This window comes from Quercus robur, chromosome 6, assembly GCF_932294415.1.
Source record: "Quercus robur chromosome 6, dhQueRobu3.1, whole genome shotgun sequence".
In the NCBI taxonomy this organism is placed as follows: domain Eukaryota; kingdom Viridiplantae; phylum Streptophyta; class Magnoliopsida; order Fagales; family Fagaceae; genus Quercus; species Quercus robur.
In genome coordinates this window covers 27,045,614-27,067,544 of record NC_065539.1, presented here as the reverse complement: position 1 = coordinate 27,067,544, position 21,931 = coordinate 27,045,614, and the positions used below count along the sequence as shown (strand labels likewise).

The following is a 21,931-nucleotide window of genomic DNA, read 5'->3' as shown; positions in this document are numbered from 1 at the left end:
TTTTTTTTTTTTTAAGAAAGAAAACGCAGGTAGTTGTATGAGATTAAAGTTTATAACTTTTTATATTAGACTTTTAGTTTAAATAGAATTTAAATTTGTTGAAATTTAAATGATAAATATTTTACCTAAATTTAATAGTTTTAAAATATTATCCCTTAATTTGAGGAAATATATCCTAATAAATAATATAAAATTAATTTACTAATTAGTAAGAGTAGTCATTTGGCACAACCATGGTTTCTAAGCTCAATTTTTATTATTATATAATAGCCTCATCACACGCGCTTTGCATGTGTAATAAGACTTTTTATTATTTATTTTTTGGGTTTACATGTTTTATTGTTTTTTATTTTTTATTTTTTGGGTTTACATGTTTTACTCATGGCATTTTTTTTTTTTTTAAGAAGTAGTTGTATTAGTACTTGACTACTAATGTGAGAAAGAAATGTGGAGGTGGAAAAAAAATAGTTTAGTGACAAAAAAAAAAAATGGTAAGTTTGTGGGGGAAAAAAAAAGCAATTTTTTTTTTTTTTAAAAAGGAAGAAGTTGTATAAGAACTTGACAACTAATATGAGAGAGAAGTGTGGATGGGAGAAAAAACTTTTTTATTTTTATTTTAATTTAGCTAAAAATTTGGAGTTTTTAAATTACTAAATTTACATGTCTAACCTTATGATTTAAGCCTTGAAAACAGATAAATTTGAGAGTATTTTGGGTATCTAAATTGAGGATTCTAAATAGGGGAAGCTCCTTAAATAGTAGTATAGATATAGTATATGATATGATATGATATGATTCATGAGTTATGTGGTATTTAAGTTTAGAAAATTTTGATGATAGACTTTTAGTTTTATTTAAATTCAATATTTGTTAATTATTATCCCTTAATTTGAGGAAATATATCATAACAAATAATATAAGTTAATTTACTAATTAGTTGTTCTTAAGATCTTGATAATAGACTTTTAGTTAGAGTAGAAGCTAAAAGGTTGTTTATATATTTAGAAAGAAAATGTGAGTTTTTGTTTGTGATTTAAGTTTAGAATTTTTGATAATAGACTTTTAGTTTGAATATAATTTTAAATTGTTGAAGTTTAAAAGACATGTTTGATCTAAATTAAACAATCACTAAATAGTAAATATTATCCCTTAATTAGAGGAAACATATCATAAAAAATAATAAAAAATTAATTTATTAATTATTTGTTCTTAAAATATTGATAATAGACTTTTAGTTGGGGTATAAGTCAAATCGCGGTTTTTTTTTTAAGAAAGAATACGTGAGTTCTTGTTTGGGATTAAAGTTTAGAATTTTTTATAATAGACTTTTAGTTTGAATAGAATTTAAATTTGTTAAAATTTAAATGATAAAGTTTTACCTAAATTAAAAATTGTTAAATATTATCCCTTAATTTGAGGAAATATATCCTAAAAAATAATATAAAATTAATTTACTAATTAGTGAGAGTAGCTAGTTAACACAATCATGATTTTTAAGCTCAACTTTTATTATATTGTATAGTATATGATGATATGATTTGCTTCTCGACCTCTATATGGCAAACAAATGTTTCAGAAAAAAAAAAAAATCGTGTGAAAATACAAGTCAACTTGACCCAATTCGCAACTCGATTGACCCAACTAGATTCCAACTAGCTTTAAAATGACTTATTTTGACCAACAACCCCATTAACCCAACCTAACTTGACCATTTGCCACGTCTGGTAATAGACTTGGAATGAGACCCACATTCTTGTGGAGGCCAATTCGATGAAGGGGAGAGAGATAGCGTTACTTTGGCTGTGTTTGTTTCGGGTGTAAATAAAATTGGGAAAATATTTTACACCCAGATGTGTGTTTGGGTGCACAAGTAAAATAAAGTCAAACTGAAAATTTTAAACTTTGACCGTAAAATTCACCTCTCAACCTGTAAAATGGATTACATATCTAATTTACCTTCAAATTAGATTTTTTGGATTCACAAATTGAGAGAGAGAGAGAGAGAGAGAGAGAGAAAACCCAAAGAAAACACTCTCATCACTCACACCAAGCCCAAGCCGAGCAAGGAGAGGGTATTGCCGGTGATGCCTAAAACTAGCCCTCGACACACGTCCCCATTGTTGTGCATGCAAGCCACTCCACCGACTCATCCCTCATCCTCACCGACCCATCCCTTGTCCTCGTCCTACCCAACCCACCTCCACCGACCCATCTTCCTCCTTTCTTTTCCCTCAAGATCCACATACTCAAACTAAGATCTAGGATTTTATGGGGTTGTTCATATTTATAGTGTTTTTTTTTTTTTTTTTTTGATTACATGATTTGGTTGAGGTAATAACAATAATTTGTTCTTGGTTGCAATTGATTTGTTTTTGCTTGGATTTGCTTATATTATGTAAGGTTTTTGACAATTTTTCTGGAAAATATTTTACATGCACAGCCAAACACCGGAAATACTTTTCAGGTGTATTTTACAGAACACAACCAAATAGATAAAAATATTTTCTTTTTCGTAAAATATTTTCAACATTCGGAAATTATTTCACATGATGCCAAACATGACCTTTGTGATGTAAACTTCCTTTTTTTTTTTTTTTTTGGTAAAAAGTAGACTACCATATATTGAGGGATCAGTTTAAAGAAACGAACGGTTATGGTTGTTAAAAAGAAAGGGCCAAGATTCCAGAAATGAGCATACCTCGGACACGTGGGAGAAATCTGAGCCGTTAATAAACCTCGTAACGAGACAGAAGATAAAAAGAGAAAAAAAAAAAAAAAAAGAGGAGCGAAATTCCCGATACATCCCCCCTAGACATTGATCATAAGATAAACAGTGGAGTGCACAAAGACAAAAACCGTGACCATGTTCATCTCCATCTCCAAACAAAGAAACAAGACTGATAAGACTAACACTAGATTAGATAATATATTACATATATAGAAACGTCAGGACACTGTGCCCCAGTCCTTATTATATAATAAAACAAAGCGAGCTCATTACTTATAAGACTTACAGGTAGAGAGAGGTTCTTTTTTGCATGTGACTCTGATTACTCTTTTCTTTCATCTTCTTGCTTGTCATTTCAAAAAAATGGCTACGGATGCGAGTGTGTTGAAACATGGAGTGGTGGGGAATGAGAATAATGGGCACGCTGCTTGCTGCAACACGGGGGGACCTGGGTACGCAACTCCGCTGGAGGCCATGTCTGGTCCTAGAGAAGCTCTCATCTATGTCACTTGCGTTTACACTGGTACCTATATATATACTATCTTCATCTACTTTTTATTTTAATTGCTTTTTCTTTTTCATAGCAATTCGACTTAAATATGGAGGGAATTTGCAGTTAGTATTGAATTTTCTTTTGGGTCTGTTTAAAAAAAAAAAAAAAATCTGATATATATATATATATATATATATAGGAGGGGGACAAGAGTATTTGTGGCCGATCGAAACACGAACATATTCTTATGTTAATATGGTTAGATGTTTAGTAAAGTTGTAATTTAGGAAGATTTTTATTTTTGTTTTTTGAATATGTAGTTTTCTACAGTGAAATTGAAGTTAGTGAAGTATTTATTGAAGGGATATGCAGGAGTCATGACGAGGAAGTGAAGCCTTCTTAATTGGATAAGCCTACTGCCAGGGATTTTGGGCCTAAGGGGAGAATTAAAATAGGGTTTTCATATATTTATGTATTAATTAAATTAATATTTATTTAATATTTTTATATTATAATATATATTTCCTTTTAAAATTTATTTTTCTTGCCTTTTTAGATGTAAATTGACTAATTAAATTTTTATGTTCAAGTTCTTTTAAAATCTCATTTTTAATCGATAATATAACTAATCCACTTGGTCTTTCTTGGAATATTGCCGATCTTAAATATGATTTTATTAATTTTAATTTAAAAAAATTTCTTTCTGTAGAAGCAATTGTAACCGATATTGTTAGTAACATTCTATAAGCAATGCATGTATTTGGAAATGAATCTAACTTTTTTATATAATTTATTATGGCTATTGGAGTATATTCTTTTATTTGTAAAGTTTCTTTCAAAACTTTTAACTCTGACAATAAATCTAAACCATCAATATCATAATAAACATCATGTTTGAGAAAAAATTCAAGATTAAGACAATATTTTTGCAAACTATTAGTGATTTCAATTTTGTGAAGTTAAATAGAAAACCAAAAATATCTTCATATATTTGAAATTGTTCAAACCTATTCTCAATTAAACTAATTGCTTCATCTACTATATATAAGAAACGGTAATATGAGTAAATTTTAGGGATTTGAGATTTTTGATTTGTTATTATTTTGTGGTTAATTTTTTAGACTGGATTTGTATTTTATCTTGTTGAATTTTGGTTTGTCTAGAAGTTAAGGATGTTATTTTTGGGATAATTTATTTTTTTAGACCAAATAATTTTTTGGTGTACCAATATTTACTAGGATTTACCAAATTTTTTTTTCTTTGGTCACAAGGACATACCAGATTTTTTGAGTTTAATTTGAAACTAATTTTTTTTTTCTTTCTCTACTGCCCCTTCTTTTCCAAAATTTTGGGGCCCCACTTGGGGGCCTTAGGCAATGGCCTACTTGGCCTAGTGGAAGGGCCAACCCTGCCCACTACCCACACACTGTCTGATGGAGATGTATATATTGGATGCATGAGATTGTTATTGCATACCAAAAAAGCCCCACCTTTTAAAACATGATAGGCTTTCCTTGTCTGGTTAAATGAGTGAAATAAGGACTTGCCTCAATTTGAATGCTTAACACAATCATATGATTTATACAACACAATAGCTTGTAGATTCTTTTAGCTTACTCTGACTTTTGAACTGTCAATGGTATGAAAATGAAAGGTAGATTACTTAGTGCTCTCTTGATTTGACTCACTTCACCTGCTTTGAGATAATACCATTGTGAAAGGCTATCAGATTTCTATTTTAAACTCTTCACCATTTGATCCTCAACTGTGTGAGAATGATCACTTAGTCCTAGGCCGAATTAGATGGGACTAAATGCTGCCTGCATAACCTGATTTCGTGAAACGCATCCTTAGTTGTGCATATAATAATCTTCAACTTTTTGTAAACAGTATATATATATATATATATATATATATATATATATATGTGTGTGGACAAAATTTAGCTATAAAATTAGTTGTAGCTTTACTCAAAAAAATAGACATTATTACATATTTTGAAAATCTAACCATTGAATTATATGTTTTTTACGCTCTTAATACACATCAAATTTTGTGTTAATCGGATATTACTTACTATATAATTTATAAGTTTATATTTTATGCATAATTTCAAAATACAAAAACTTGCAATTTAAATAATTTATTAATAACATAGCTAATGATCTTTAATTTTTTAGAAATTTTGCAAGTATGGAGAATATAAGAAAAAGATACTCTAATGGTGGATTTGTCAAAATTCATATTCAATAAAAAGATATTGAGTAGGATTGTAGCATAAGGCTACAATCAATTTTGTAGCTAAACTTTGTTCTCGCTTTCTTGTATTTCTAAAATAAAATTTTTTTGACACTTCATGGCAAGAGTCTACAGCTCAACATGTAAGCATAATAGTTCCTATTGCATCTCCTCACTAACTGTTATTTCAGGGCACATATCTAACACTCCCCTGCTGTCTCATCGGTCTTTTGAGTTAAAAGATGAACCCAACTGGTGACTTGAAATCTAAAATTTTATTTCCTAGTTTGCTTTTTATGATTCAAGAACTCAAGCTTTATTAAGTTACCCGTGCGATGCATGGATAATTTCATAATGTTTTATGTAAGACGGTTTTGGAGAATGTTGTATATGTATTAACATAACATAATTGTTATAGGACTTTATTAGAAATGTGTTCATCATAAAAAAACAACAATTATAAATTGCACACACATATCTATTATAATTATTCAATAAAAAAAAAAATAAAAAAACTTTGGAGGAATATTATAGAATAAAAGTTAACATAGAATGTGTTTTTCTCATTTTCCTTAATTTTAAAACAAAATACATATTCCAAACACTCACAAAAAATCACATCATTTACAAAACTTACAAATCTACAATGTCTAACGACTTAAAATCCTTTTCTATGCGTGGACTAGTTGATTTGAGCTGTTTTTCTATCTATAGCTTATTGCTTTTCTGCTGGTACGGAACCATTTTGGATTGTTTGTCTTAGTTGGGCATATTGTAGTAAGTTATAATATAATGGTTAATTGTATATACAGGAACAGGAAGAGAGAAGCCTGATTACTTGGCTACAGTGGACATAGATCCAAACTCTCCTACTTATTCAAAAGTTATCCACAGGCTGCCTGTGCCTTATTTAGGTGATGAATTACATCATTCAGGGTGGAATGCATGTAGCTCTTGCCATGGAGATCCCTCAGCAGATCGACGCTTTCTGATCCTACCTTCACTAGTGTATGAGTAATTTTTTTTTTTTTTTTTGCATTAATGAATCTTTGCATACATAAATACATACGTAGGTTCATGTGTATATACATAAATACATGCGCACACGCATTGTTTGGTTAAGCACTGACCATTTATTGATGAAAGGGGTAGGCAGGTGCTCCAACATAAAGAGGTAGAAAAATAATGTAAGCACTAAGCACAAGCTTTAGAGGCTACTTTATTTGGAAATTGCTATGAAAATGCTGGTAAATTATTAGTCTAGAAACTGATTCATGCTTGCTAAATTGATTCTATAAATGAAGTTGTGAATGAAAATTTGATTAATGTAGACGTGGTTCTTGTTATTGAAATATTACTCAAATTATGAACTATTACATTTTGAACTCACAATTCAACAGTCTGAAGTCCACTTTATCTGTGGTAGTTGTGGATGCGTTTGAAAAGATAAACACACATAAGATTATGGATAATGACTTTGTAGTTAGGCAAGCAGTCTAATTTAATGTCTTGTCTTGACTTGTGCTTAGGTTTGATCTGGTGTTTGCAGCTCACTGATTTCATATTTAAAAAAATAAAAATAAAAGTAAACTCACTATCCAATAAGATGGTAATTCCATTGCTTTATAGGTGTATGCTAATGACTTCATAGTAATCTCACGATGATTTCTTTATTTAATAACCTATTATTGGCTCTCTAGTGTTCCTTAATTTAGTTTCACTAGCAGTATCAAACTCTTGAACTTCACTGGTATAGGTGGATTAGAAAATTATGGCTCAGGTTTGATACTTCATATTTATTATTATTTGAATATCCCCACAAAAGAAACACATGCGAGATAATCTGTTTCCTATTTAAGTCTTTTGTGTTTACCAAAAAGATCAAATTTATGGTTTAATGTAACGTGATATTTTTAACTTTTGAGAATTATTAACTCCCCGCCTCCTAAGAAAGAAAGAAAATTGTCTGGTATTGTACTTTTTTGTGTTTTCTTCTACTTCCAATGGATCGGTGCTCTATGATGGATATATGCCTTTCAAATGCTGAGGAAGCATTTTATAATGACTTCACTTCCGTAAGAGGCCTAATGTAGCCTTTTTGTAATTTCTGTTCTTTTTGTCAGAAGCTATGATTACTAGTATTGATGGTTCATCATTTGAAGAGGTGCATTAACTGTTGGTAATATATTCCTTAATAAGTCAAGCCTTTCCAGATCTGGTCGCATATATGTGATTGACACAAAAACCAATTCCAAGGCTCCATCACTGCATAAAGTTGTTGAGCCTGAAGATATTGTTCAGAAGGCTGGTTTGGCTTATCCACACACATCCCATTGCCTTGCTTCTGGAGACTTACTGGTGTCATGCCTTGGTGATAAAGATGGAAATGCTTCAGGGAGTGGCTTTCTTCTTCTTGATTCTGAGTTTAATGTCAAAGGAAGGTACTGTTCTGAGACATACAAATAAATCTAATCTTTTACTGTTAGCAAACTAGTTTTAAATCACGTATCTATGTATCCAATTTTGGCGCAATTCGTTATATTGATTAATGGAAACAATTTATCAAATTTAAAGACAAGATTGACAACACACAAGTAATATTGGAAATCTATTTAAATATTCACGGAGATGGTGAGACGGTGACAGTTTAATAGCATGACTGAATTCCTGGCATTGTAAATTGAGCATGTTTACTGTAGATTTGATTACGATGTAACCTTAAGGCTCCCTTCACATCTACCAGGTGGGAGAAACCAGGGCACAGTCCACTTTTTGGCTATGATTTCTGGTACCAACCACGACACAAGACAATGATAAGCTCCTCATGGGGTGCCCCTGCTGCTTTCACTAAAGGTTTCAACCTTCAGCATGTTTCTGATGGTCTTTATGGGAGGCATCTGCATGTGTACAGCTGGCCAGGTGGTGAACTGAAACAAACATTGGATCTTGGCAGTACAGGGCTCTTACCTTTGGAGGTGAGTGCATAGACAATCTATATTCTGGTGTCCTACATCTAGAGTATGGCCAACATGATTATTTGTTAATTTATATATTTTTTCTTTTAATCAGAACATAATAAGTCTGGATCAATTTTTGTCTCAATGTAACCCTTTTGCAGATAAGGTTCCTGCATGATCCTTCAAAAGATACAGGGTTTGTTGGTTGTGCCTTGACAAGTAACATGGTGCGATTTTTTCAGACCCAAGATGGCTCTTGGAGCCATGAGGTATGCACATAAGATATTTATATATGTCTGTATGTTAGTGTGCCATATTGTGTTCACCTTGTAATTTGCTCTGTATTGTCTTTTCATTTGAGGCATTGATTAATATTTGCAGATTGCAATATCAGTGAAGCCATTGAAGGTGCAAAATTGGATTCTTCCAGAAATGCCTGGGCTTATAACTGATTTTCTGATCTCTCTTGATGATCGTTTTCTGTATTTTGTGAACTGGCTGCATGGGGATGTGAGGCAGTATAACATTGAGGACCCTAAGAATCCTGTATTGACAGGCCAAGTATGGGTTGGGGGACTAATTCAAAAGGGAAGCCCAATAGTGGCCGAGGGAGAAGATGGAAAAACATGGCAATTTGATGTTCCAGAGATCCAGGTTTGTATGAACTCCATTGTAAAAGTTAAAACTCTTTCTGAGCTATAGCTTATTGCTGCCTAATTGATGATTGATTGGGTGCTTTTAGTAACAATTCCCCAAACAAGATAGGCTTGGTTGGGAATGCTGCTTATGTGCAATTTAGATATCAGTTAAAACAGTTCCTGCACTAGAAGTATTTCACACAGGGATGAATCAGATAACTGTTTGGTTCTTTCTGCTTCTGATTTACATCATGATTCTATAAAAAAAGATGTATTATTAATCTACTGAGTGCTTTATTCATTATCTGGTGACCATCAATCATTATCATTTAGTAATGGATGCACATGGACCACCTAAACCTCGATGTGATAACACTATACACTATATGTGAGTGGCTAGACAACGTATAAGTGACCTGTTATATATTCATCACTCGAGTGCCTTTATCCCATATAGGTATATGCCTAGTTCAGCTGGACGCCTAGACCATTTGTTTGATAAGCTGTAGAAAAATAATACTAAGCATCTTCCTATCTCTGATGTTACATGTTAGTGTTCCACAATACTTTTTAACTTACACGTATTTCCACAATACTTAAACAATGTTACTAGAAATCTCATTCCAAAAGGGCTAATCACTCATATAAGACAGCACTTTAGCTCCATGTAGTTCCCTTAATTTAATATGTTGTTCATGTTAGTGTACACCAGTTTAATTATGTTTATGTGGTTTATGTGCATTGGTTTGGCACAAACTATTTAATCACTCAAACTAAGACAGTACTTTTGCTCCATGTAGTTCCCTTAATTTAATATGTTGTTTGCTTCATATCTTCCTTTCAGGGAAATCAGTTAAGAGGAGGGCCTCAAATGATCCAATTAAGTTTAGATGGGAAGAGACTCTACGTCACCAACTCACTCTTCAGTACATGGGATCGTCAATTTTATCCTGATCTTGTGGAGAAAGGATCTCACATGTTGCAGATTGATGCTGATGCAGAGAAAGGTGGTCTGAAAATAAACCCCAATTTTTTCGTGGATTTTGCTGCTGAACCTGATGGTCCTTCCCTAGCCCATGAGATGAGATATCCTGGTGGTGACTGCACTTCAGATATATGGATCTAAGCAACTTGAATCTATTTCTAGCAATAAACGACAATATTTTAACATATAGTAGTGGATATAATGAACTTTCCAAATTAAGTTGTTGGTGATGACAGTATGTGAAGGAAACATGGGATTTTATGAATTATAAATAATATTTGTAATTTCTACCAATACATTGTCCAGACCTGAACTTGTTAGCTCTCATCTCGTTAGGTTTGGACTTAGGAGTCTCTCTTTCTTTTCTTGGTTTTCCTAGGAGAGTTCCTTAGGGCTAGGAGTGTCTGTACATGCTTAGGCTGTCGAGATGGACTTGGAATTCATAGGGCAACTTTAGACACTTCAAATGACAACAGATGAAGAAGAGGCGATTCATATCTCCACTTCAAAAAGCCTAAGAGCATTCACATTGGGTCTTGTAAATGCCATATGTTGGTAATATTTAGTATCAGAGCCCTAAAACCCCCCGTTGCCTGGTCTTGCAAAGTCTTAGAATTGTAAAAAAAATTGCAATTGTGCTACAGTGCCATCCTATTTTTATGATGGTACTGTAGCTTAATTGCAAAAATAAAATATTCAAATTTATTCCTCATCTCATTCTTTTAATCTCTTTTATTCTTTCTCTCTCCTCTGTCTTTCTCTTTCTCTAGTCCCAGTCCATTTCTTTCTCACTCTATCTTTCCTCACATCTCTAGTGGTTGGGCCTCCACACCGATGAAGTAAAGATCTATTGGCTGAAAGGTATTGTGAGTCGGATTTGGTGGCGGAGGAGTGGTGGGTAGTGGGTTTGAGTCGTGGTGGGTTTGAGGCATGGTGATTGTGGGTTTAGGTCATGGTGGGTTTGAGGCATGGTGGTTTTGGGTTTGGGTCTTAGTGGGTCTGTTGTGGGTGAGGCGTGGTGAGTCGCGGTGGTGCAGTGTTGTTATGGGTTATGGGTTGTGGGTTTTTTTGGTTGTTGTGTGTGTTTGTTTGTTTGTTTGTAGTGGTGGCGTGGGGTTGTGGGTTGGTTTGTTTTTTTTTTTTCCTCTCTTGGTGGCGTGGTTTTTGTGGCCAGTGTTTGGTGGTTTTTGGCGCTATGTGTGTGTGTGTGTGTTTTTTTTTTCTTCCTATTGGTGGTTCTTGTTGGTGGGTTTGGTGGTTTTTTTAATGGGTTTGCAAGTTGGCATGGTGTGGCATGGTGGTTGTGGTGGTGGTTGCTGGCTAGTGTCTAGTGGGTTAAGTGGGATGTGAGTGGTGGTTTTTTAATGGGTTTGTTGGAGCTTGGTTGCCTGGAGGAAGAGGGAGAGAGAGGAAAAGGAAGAGAGAGAGAGAGAGAGAGAGAGAGAGAGAGAAACAGTAAAAAAAGAATATTTAAATAAAGTGACAAAAGAAATAAAATTTGAGATGTTAGGTGTGTTGTAAAATGATATGGTAAAATAGATAAAATAGCTTTTAAGATGGTAAAATGTGATATTTTTTACAAACCAGATGTGAATGCTAAGGGAGGTTTATAGCATCAAAACCAATAAATAAGAGAGTGGGTCGGATTTCATGGGACTATAATGTAACTAGTTTATAAATAAATAAGATTACACAATCCACCTAGGTCTTTTTCCCATACTACAAGTTTGTTGCATTGTCGCTACTGGTTGATTTTGTATGGTGCATTACTACAACTTTGTCCCTCATTTTAATCATCCACCTTCCCTTCCTCCCTTTATTTTATATATGGTTCTTCCTCCACCTCAATCCCTTTTATTTTCTATCCTAGTTTCTCCTTTAGCACCCTGACGACTTATGTCCTGATAGTTCGTAGTAATAATGGCATAAAAACAAAAGTCTCTCACTTGTCTTGTATTTTCCTACTATCTGCAGATCCACCAACACTCCCACTTGCCTCAATGTTCACTAAGATGGTCACATGGATGCCCATTATCCTTTTATGTTTCCACCTTCTCTCCCCTTTTATCTATCTCCTCAAAGAATCCGTTTTTATTTAGTATCTTTTACCACTTTTGCCCAGAAGAGCTCAACTGGTAAACCCCAACTTGCACCATAAATAGAAATATGGTGAACCAGTCATCATCCAACTAAATACTACATACCCTTCTCCCATTGCAATAGTACTAGGACATGGTTGTTGAAAAACCATGTATGTCACTCAATGATGCAGGGAAAAATGGTTGTTTGGCCCTAATTTTTGAACTATGTAGTCAAACAGCTCCCTGTTCAAATTATGTAGCAAAATATCTTAGTTTTGGAACTCGATATGATTGATGTTGAGTTCTGACTGGAACTTGACATTAACAATTTCAAGTTCTATGTATATTTTTAAGTGGAACTCGACAAAATTCTCAAAAAGAATTAAGTGGCAAAATATATGATAAGCCAAGAATGTATTGACCCCTTGTGATGAATTAACCAATTAATTAGCCAAGTTAATTAATTAATTCAATTAACATGCAATATATGTGGTAGCACAAACAAATCACCAACTAAGTTAATATGCAGCGGAAAATAAAGTTGACACGGTGATTTGTTTACAAATGGGGAAAACCTCCAAGGCAAAAACTCTACCGATTGATTTTAAAGTCACCACTCCCGAAAATCCACTATTATCAATGATAGGCCAAGAATGTATTGACCCTTTGTGATGAATGAATTGATTAATTAGCCAAGTTTATTAATTGATCAAATTAACATGCAATGTACGTGGCAGCACAAACAAATCATCAATTAAACTAAGTATGTAGCGGAAATTAAATTGACACAGTGATTTATTTACGAATGGGGAAAACCTACACGGCAAAAACCCCACCGGGTGATTTTAAGGTCACCATTCCTAAGAATCCACTATTATCAAGCGGTTATAAGTAAAGGAATCTCAGTACCTTATACCAACCTAGAGTTGAACCCTTACCCTAATACCCAATTGGACTTGTTCTGTAGTGACAATCTCTCCTTTTAATGCATGGCTCCAAGTACGTGACTAACTAATTGCGCAGATCCTAGTACGTGACTTTAATCACCAACTAGAGAAGGTTGTTAGCTGCAAAGTTCTTCAGTTCATCACACGATGAAGATCGAGAAGCTCCTTGGTTACAAAACCTTACAGTGCACAAACACAGCAGCTTCTTCACAAGAAAGATGAATTAGGGCAAATTCTGTCTCCGGTCACAATTTACTTGAACAAACTTTGCTCAACACTTGTGCAACTTGTGTCACCTTTGACAGTCCTTAAAATAATCATTTTATATGTTTAGGGTTGTGAGAAAAGAAAGTCCAAACATACAATCACGGACTGGATGAAAAACAGAACAAAAAATCTGAATTTCATAAACCTCAACAAGTACCTTATCTGTAGAGCTGTTGTCGAGCCACGGGTTGGAACAGTTCTTCATGGCTTGATAGATGCTAACTGTCGAGTTTTAATGAACAACATTTTTCACACTTGAATCTTGGACAGACTTGCATGGCTTTAACACTTGAACTTGAAACCTTGTTTCTTGAAGTATTAAACACATCCTAGATCTACCCAAATACAAGTATAGTTCGTTTTGTCAAAGGATTAGCCAATTACATAAAATAGTGACATATGCTCCTAACAAGTGAATCACATATATCCTAACAATCACAGCAAGCGGTTACAAGTAAAGGAATTTCAATACCTTATACCAACCTACAGTTGAACCCTTACCCCAATACCCAATTGGACTTGTTCTGTAGTGACAATCTCTCCTTTTAATGCATGGCTCCTAGTACGTGACTAACCGATTGATGCACGGATCCAAGTACGTGACTAACCACCAACTTGAGAAGGATGTTGGCTACAAAGTTTTTCAATTCATCAACACGATGAAGATCACGGAACTCCTTGGTTACAAAACCCTATGGCGTACAAACGTAGCAGCTTCTTTAAGAGAAAAATGAACTAGGACAAATTGTTTCCGGTCACAATATGCTTGTGAAAAACCTTTGCATCAAGTTGCACTTACTTGCATTTGCTATAACGGCTCTTAAAATAATTCTTATATATGTTTAAGGTTGTGAGAAAAGAAAGCCTAAATATGCATACACGGATTGGAGTGAAATCAAATCTGAAAAACTGATTTTCTTAAATCTTGATAGATAGGGTATTTATTGAGCAGCTGTCAAGTATTGAGCAAAAGTTGCCTTTTAAACCTCGATAGATGTTATCTGTCGAGCTAGCTGTCGAGCTTTAAAATCCAACACTTCTTCACTTGATTCTTGGATAGATTTGCATGGTTTTAACACTTGGACTTGAAACCTTGTTCCTTGAAGTATTAAACACATCATAGATCCACCCAATTACAAGTAAAGTGCATTTTGTCAAAGGATTAGCCAATTCTACATTGACATATGTTCCTAACATGATTCACATGTGTTCTAATAATATGCATAAAAGTTCCAAACTTGAGTTCCATAACATAGGTATTTTGCTACGTAGTTTGAAAATGGGGCTATTTTGTTTGGCTACGTAGTTCAAAAATTAAAGTTAAACAGTCATTTTTTTTGAAATGTGTAACATTATATGATATATCCCATTCTCAACATTAAACTTAAAACTGGTGGATATTGCCTCCCGCTTTTAGGATACAAATTTAGAACAATCTCATGGTGTTAAAGAGCAACCCTTTTGTTTAGAGGCTTCCATGCTAAAAACTTCCCAATATGTCTATTCTCGCATTCTTCCATTTCTCTTTGCCGTATGAAGTCCGTGATCTTTTTAATTTCATTTTCTTTATCTTCTATCAACCATATTATTTGTAATTTCTCAAAAAAATCTATATCCATCTCTGAGGCTTTTGTCATTGATGCAGTACAAAATCCTGAGATGGAGGAAAAACCCTAGGCTAGCCAATGAGTTTTTTTAGCTACTATCATTGTGTGTTATAGTAATATCCAAAAAGGAAAAAATTACATTAAATATGATATGAATGTGCATTAAATAAGGTAATAACTGATGAATGTGAGGTTATCACTAGTTCCGTGCAAATAATTGTCACAAGCAATTTTGGTTGTAGCGTGTTAGTGTAATTAAAAAAAATATATTAAAAGTATTGTACTAAAAAAAAAATAAGTACAGTGAAAATTTGTTTTATATCATAACACTAATAAAAATATGTGACTCTAGTCTATGTCAATGCCTTGCGGCGGTTCGACCACCCATTGTAGTGACGCTCGTGTGCGCTTGCGCATGCAGGCTCGGGTGCTATGACGAAGGGACCCTTTGGTGCATGATTGGAAAATGAGTCAATTTTAATTGAGTTACCAAATGTAAGTGAAGTCGCCACCAATCATTGGGATTTTTCTAAGGTGTGATTGATTACCTGACTCTATTTGATTTTATTACCGATCCTAAGCTAAGAAAAAAGGGCATTTTTCCTAATCTAATATGGACGGGTAAAAAATCTTGATTCTTGAGTTCAGAAGTTTGGTTATGAGTGGGGAAAGTGATAGGCCAAGTGAATTAATTAAGTTAATTAACATGCAAAGCGTGTGGTAGCTCAAACAAATCACCAATTAAACTAAATGCAGCAGAAATTAAATTGACACGGTGATTTGTTTACCAATGGGGAAAACCTACATGGCAAAAACCCCATCAGGTGATTTTAAGGTCACCACTCCCGAGAATCCACTATTATCAAAACAAGCGGTTACAAATAAAAGAATCCCAGTACCTTATACCAACCTATAGTTGAATCCTTATCCCAATACCCAATTGGACTTGTTTTGTAGTGACAATTTCTCCTTTTCAATGCACGGCTCCTAGTACGTGACTAACCAATAGAAGCGCGAATCCCAGTACGCGACTTGATCACCAACTTGAGAAAGATGTTGGCTGCAAAGTTCTTCAGTTCATTACACGATGAAGATCAAGAATCTCCTTGATCACAAAACCCTAAGGTGTACAAACACAACAGCTTCTTCAAAAGAAAAATGAACTAGGGTAAATTCTGTCTCCGGTCACAATTTGTATGAACACAACTTTGCTTCACATTTGCGCAACATTTTACCGCCCTTAAAATAATCCTTATATATGTTTAGGGTTGTGAGAAAAGAAAGCCTAAACACATACTCATGGAGTGAAATCAGCCCTGAAAAACTGAATTTCATAAACCTCGATAGATAGGTTATCTATCGAGCTAGCTGTCGAGCTTCGGGCTTCAGCAGCTTTTTAAACCTCGATAGATACTAGCTGTTGAGCTTTAAAATCCAGTACTTTCTCACTTGTTTCTTGGACAGACTTGCATGACTTTAACACTTGAACTTGAAACCTTGTTCCGTGAAGTAATAAATACATCCTAGATCTACCCAATTACAAGTAAAGTGCGTTTTGTCAAAGAATTAGCCAATTATAAATTGACATATGTTCCTAACATCAAATCACATATGTCCTAATAGAAAGTATTAGGCACCCCACAATGCCTATCAGTAGATAGTCCTTTGTTTTGGTAGAATCTTAATTTAAGGACATTGGTCATTAAAAACAAGCTATTGGCATTAACTTTCGGGGCTTTAAATGGATTGGGCTTTGAGGTTTGGTTTCAAAAAGGGTGTGGTCTTGATTGATGCTTCCCTAGTGTGTTTGGGATCGGTGCCAAATTTCACGACGAAAATCCGGCAGCATTTTGCCTTATTTTCGTGGCGGAAATCCAACAACGCTTTGCCTCAAGTGCATCATAGCACACAAAATGCTATTCTCACCAAGCTTTCACTGTGAGAATACGACAACGGAGGTGCCCCATTTTCATGGCAAAAATTCAATAGAGTTTCATGTTTGGTGCGCTATAGTGCACTGGCAAGGTTTCACTCCTGTGTATACAGCGCGGGCCAACATGCTTGTGTTAGGACGAGTTCGAGCCCTTCAAAGCATCAAGCATATTGATGTGTGTTGCATACACTGGGAAACTGATGTCACTTAGGTGACATGGATCAAGACAATCACTTCGCATTGATTGTGCACACAATATAGCATGAGCATGCACCTATAGCAATTGCCTTGGGCACATGCCCACACTACAAGGTCAAGAGCACTCATGACTAGAGAGGGTTGCTCACATATCCATCATACAAAGTGCACAATCACCCACATACAAGCATATATATACACATACATATATCATGCACAATGCTATCACACAGAGCTGGAAAGTAAAGTAGACATTGCCAACGTTCCAAGGGTATGGTCTAGCAAGGTATAGGAAATGTAAACAGACATTGCCATACCTATGGAACGTGGCCCAAGCAAAGTGCAGGAAAGATAAAGGATACATAGAGGGGGAACCCTAATACATGATTCTAGGGAAAGGCTAAGAGAGAGGGAGAGAGAAAACCACTCGGGGAGGCTAAGTCTCCTATGTGAGAGACCGGATAAACTTGTGTGCTCTCAGAAAAGGGTGTAGGCATCGGCACCTTCCCTTTTCAGGGTTATATGGATTTGCCTCTGATTTTATAAGTAAAATAAGATAACTTTACAAACTATAATATATCTTGAATAGTATGCATTCCCATTAATTGAAATTAATTACATCATGGTAGAAAGAACTTTACATTGCTTTGATTCCTAGTTACAATCTAGTAAAAAAAAGGAAAATACAAAGCCTTTTTTCCTAGTTACAATCTACCCAAAATAAAATAAGACTCTAAATCTACCAACTTAAGATTCTAATGTTCGGGAGCTAGGTTACAAGATGGGAAGGTGTTAGGCACCCACCCTACCCAGACAGAGTTTGGTTTTCTAGACTTCAAATGACCTTTTAAATATCCATTAAAATTGACATGAAAATTATTGGGTCAGTATTCCTAGATCTAAAGTTGGTTAATGTGCAAAATACTAGATTTGTTGTATTTATGCATGGAGAAATCATATCTAAATTTTATTTAGAAAAAAAAAAAAAGATAGGTTTCTTAAAAGAAGTTTCAAATTTAAAAAAAAAAAAAAAATCATTTTTTTTTTGATAAAAAATTCAAATCTGATTTTTTTTTATAGCAAGGAATGGATTTTAAAAAAGGAGTTCCCAAATCTGATTTCTTAATTAAAGAACAGTATGAATCTACAAAAGGAAAATCCAAATCTGATTGTTTAATTAAGAAACAGAATGGTTTTCAAAAGAAATTTCAAATATGATTTTTCAAAGTAAAAAAGAATTAATTTTTAGATGAAAATTCACTGATTTTTCAAAGTTAAAAAAAAGAAAAAAGAAAAAAAAGAATGAATTTTTAGAATAAAATTTAGATATGATTTGTGGTTTTGGAAAACAAAGGAGATTTGAAAAATAATGAAAACAATGGAGTTTGGAAAAAAACAATTCAAATATGATTTTTGGTTTAAGAAAACAATGGAGTTTTGAAAAATAATTCAGATTTGATTTTTGGTTTAAGAAAACAATGAAGTTTTGAAAAAATAATTCAGATCTGATTTTGTTTTACATAAAGCAACAAATTTAGGATTTAATCATATGCATCACATAACAATATGAAAACAACACATATGCATAAACAGACATACATCATATAACCAAAAGAGAATCAAGGCAAACAAAAGGAAGAACATGTTAAGAGTATGGAGAATTGAATCAGTTATATGAACATGTAAATAAAGAGATGGAAACTTACCTGCATGAACGAATTCCACAAGGAAAAAATTACTTCAGAAATCAAGGAGAATAATTTTTGTTTAAAGATCTAAAATAAGAGCCACTTAATAGAAAAGAAATTCCTAAAGCAAAGCTTCCAGAATTTCTTTAACGTAAGGGATAGAGAGAGGGGTCAGAGAGAGGGTCCTGATTTTTTTATTTTAATTCCCTATTTATAGAGGTTTGGTGCTTAGAAAATAATCTAGGTTTGATTAGATATGAATTAGGTCGAATTTTTATCCCTAAAAAATCAAATCGGATGTGCTTTGGCTTGATCTAATCATTTCTGGGTCGGGCATTGGAGCTTTGCCAGTTGGCGCTGATTAGCACTTGCCATGTGTTGATTGGCACTCTTAAGTTCCGAACCCAATCTAATCTTTTGGTTCGATTTGGACCCTTTTTAGGGGTTTTGTGTCGGGAATTACACTTGGACGTATTTTCAACTCGTATTCGAAAATAAATCCCTTTTATTTTGATAATCAGGTCCTTAAAATAATAATTATCTGACAGAAAAATATTCTAAAAAGACTTAATTATTAACAATTCCCTTGTTATCTTATCCATTTTATTCTTATGCAACCAAGCTTACTTCTGATAAAATCCAACAGACAATCACATAAATTATTCAATTAATTTTAATTGTTGACCAATTAGAATTAATTTCAATTAATCACATGTGATCAGCTTCACCCATATACAATGCATGCAGATTGTGAAAACTTGATCTTGTGATATCTTTCAATCCGACGGTCCAATTTGGGAATTAGGCATATCGTTGCGACCATTAGGATCTCAAGATCATTTTTATGAAATGTGATGAATGACTTAATGCATGAAATGCAACTATGATTTTTTGGGTACTTTAAATGGTCATTTTAGTCATCTTCCAAGATTAAAATTATGGGTGCAAAATTGAGTGTCTACATCCTAATCTACTAAACATTGCCCTTTTTAGGCTTGTGTCCATGTCCTTTTTGCTCGTGCCTAGGGGATCGCACCCTCACTCCAAGCGTCCTTGCTCCAAGCATGTACATGCAACAAATAAAGAAAGCAGCTAGCAAATAAGCAAAGGGGAGAACAAAGAGGTAAAGGGAGCATGCAAAGAGACATACTAGCAAAGAGGGCCAAACGGGGGCCAACAAACATGTTAAGCACATGAAGGGGCAAGCAAACATGTTATCAAACAAAAGGGGGGTGTCCTAGGAGGACAAATGTAGGTTTAGATTGGGTGTCCATAGTTTCATTAGATTGGAGTATGGACGGCACATGTGCCATCAAACAAAATTCCTAAAAGGGACTCAGGCTCTTGTGTATCAAAGACAGGTGTAAACCTACATGAGATAGTAGTACTTAGGCTTGATGACACAAGCAAGCAAGGACTCATGCATGAACATGTAGGCAAGCGTGCAAAAAAGCAAAGAAGCAAAGAAATCCAAACAGGTGGCTGTAGACACTACATTTTGTACCCCTTACAACTTAGGCCCCCGTTCCCCAATAATGTTGAATTCTAAGACACAATGTTGGTTTAGGGCCCAATCATAAGTTAAATTGACTTGAGAAGTGTTAAAATGAAAGTTATAACTTTTAATGAACAAATAAATCAATTTTTGAAAAATAAGGCCAAAGGAAACCCTCGCTATGCACACGTAGTTTTCTACATGCGTACGCAGGCCTAATCTTGTGCACGCATAACGATTTCCAAAAACTTATACAAGGCAAGTTTTCTACATTTATGTTGAGGTTTGGAATGAATCTCACATTGTTTTGCGATCGTTCTAAACCCATTTTTTCACACTATAAAAAGCCTTACATGGTATTGTTAGGATATGTGCCCTTTAAATCCAATTGTATGATATTATGTTGTGATTAATAAAGTTATTTTATTATTATCTAAAATAATGGTAACATGAATATTTGGACATTATCATATATTCCATGGGATGCATAGTATGTGATTTAGTCACAGAAGATATAAATCATAAGGTCTTTGCAAATTCAGAATTTTAGTTCGTAGTCGGTGATGAAATTGGGCATTTCATCTGTGAAGATTATAACATATCAACTAAGATGATTGTCTTGATCTTGGAAATAGAGACTTTTAGTTGATATGTTGATATGTTTTAATTGCTAGGACATATTGAACTGGACCACTATGAGATTTATTATTCTACTAACGACTGTCAAATTTATAATAAATCTCACGACTTCTGTTTACATGAACTCTTAATCTTGAGAGAATAATGAACCTGATCATGAAGTGTATGTTGCTTTGATATATCACGAATGAGGTCTGGAGTCACGATCAAAATCTCAGTATGTTGGGCAGCCACATTTAATGTTGAAGGAACATATATTCTCAAGAAGGAATTCATAATCTCTTAATGGAGATATTTATTCCCTTGAGATAAGTTTAATGGGTTTGGTTATTCAGAGTGTTAGGCCTAACCACTTTAGTAAGAAGTTACTAAAGTATATATTTATGAAATTGGATTTCATAAATATATGATGAATAACTTAAAGGATTAAACAAGGTACTCAAAGATTAAGATTTCGTAATTTTCAAAGTGGCAGTCAACATTCATGACTTTGTATTACTAAGAATATTTTAATGAAGGGGTTGAATGTATAATAAAGTCTTGGGACATAATTTATTAATAAGGCTTAGAGTGCAATTATATTTATATAGTGATATTAAATATAATTAATGGTAATTTTAGGCTTGTCAAGAGTTGATAGAAAGGCCCAAAACCCATTAGAGCTAGTGTCTTATTTGTCCCTTTTGGTCCCATTTCAAGCCACATACTAAAGCTAAATTGGAATGGCTCAAAAGGCTATCCTAATAAGAAAATCAGTTATATATAAGGAGAGAAACATATAGAATTTTGTAAGGTATGAAAATAGTGTGTATGTGAGTGTAAACCACTCTCTTATTCTCCCTTGAACACATACGTATAAACTGATTGAGAGACCACACTTTTTGGGCTTAAATGGAATTGGAGTGAAGATTAAAAGTGTTCCCAAGTACTTCTAATCTTTGGTTTTGAATTTTACCACACCAAGGTACGCTCTCTTGTTCTTAAATTATGAAATTTACATAGTACATGTTATCAATTGCGAATGAAGTAGATCCATT

General features: G+C 33.9%; 1 protein-coding gene across 1 annotated transcript; it reads left to right on the top strand.

The window, feature by feature from the left end:
* Positions 1-2,905: 2,905 nt before the first annotated feature.
* LOC126733419 (selenium-binding protein 1-like) lies at positions 2,906-10,333 on the top strand. Its single transcript, XM_050436727.1, has 7 exons — positions 2,906-3,251; positions 6,272-6,467; positions 7,673-7,900; positions 8,203-8,434; positions 8,578-8,685; positions 8,798-9,070; positions 9,899-10,333. The coding sequence occupies exons 1-7, from the start codon at positions 3,092-3,094 to the stop codon at positions 10,178-10,180; spliced, it is 1,479 nt and encodes a 492-aa protein (XP_050292684.1). The 5' UTR covers positions 2,906-3,091; the 3' UTR covers positions 10,181-10,333.
* The last annotated feature ends 11,598 nt before the right edge of the window (positions 10,334-21,931 follow it).

Bases quoted from the DNA above. Each gene is read 5' to 3' on its own strand.
- LOC126733419 (XM_050436727.1), top strand. From the start codon at position 3,092: ATGGCTACGGATGCGAGTGTGTTGAAACATGGAGTGGTGGGGAATGAG. The intron at 3,252-6,271 runs GTACCTATATAT...TTGTATATACAG, and splicing joins TGTCACTTGCGTTTACACTG to GAACAGGAAGAGAGAAGCCT. The intron at 7,901-8,202 runs GTACTGTTCTGA...CACATCTACCAG, and splicing joins GAGTTTAATGTCAAAGGAAG to GTGGGAGAAACCAGGGCACA.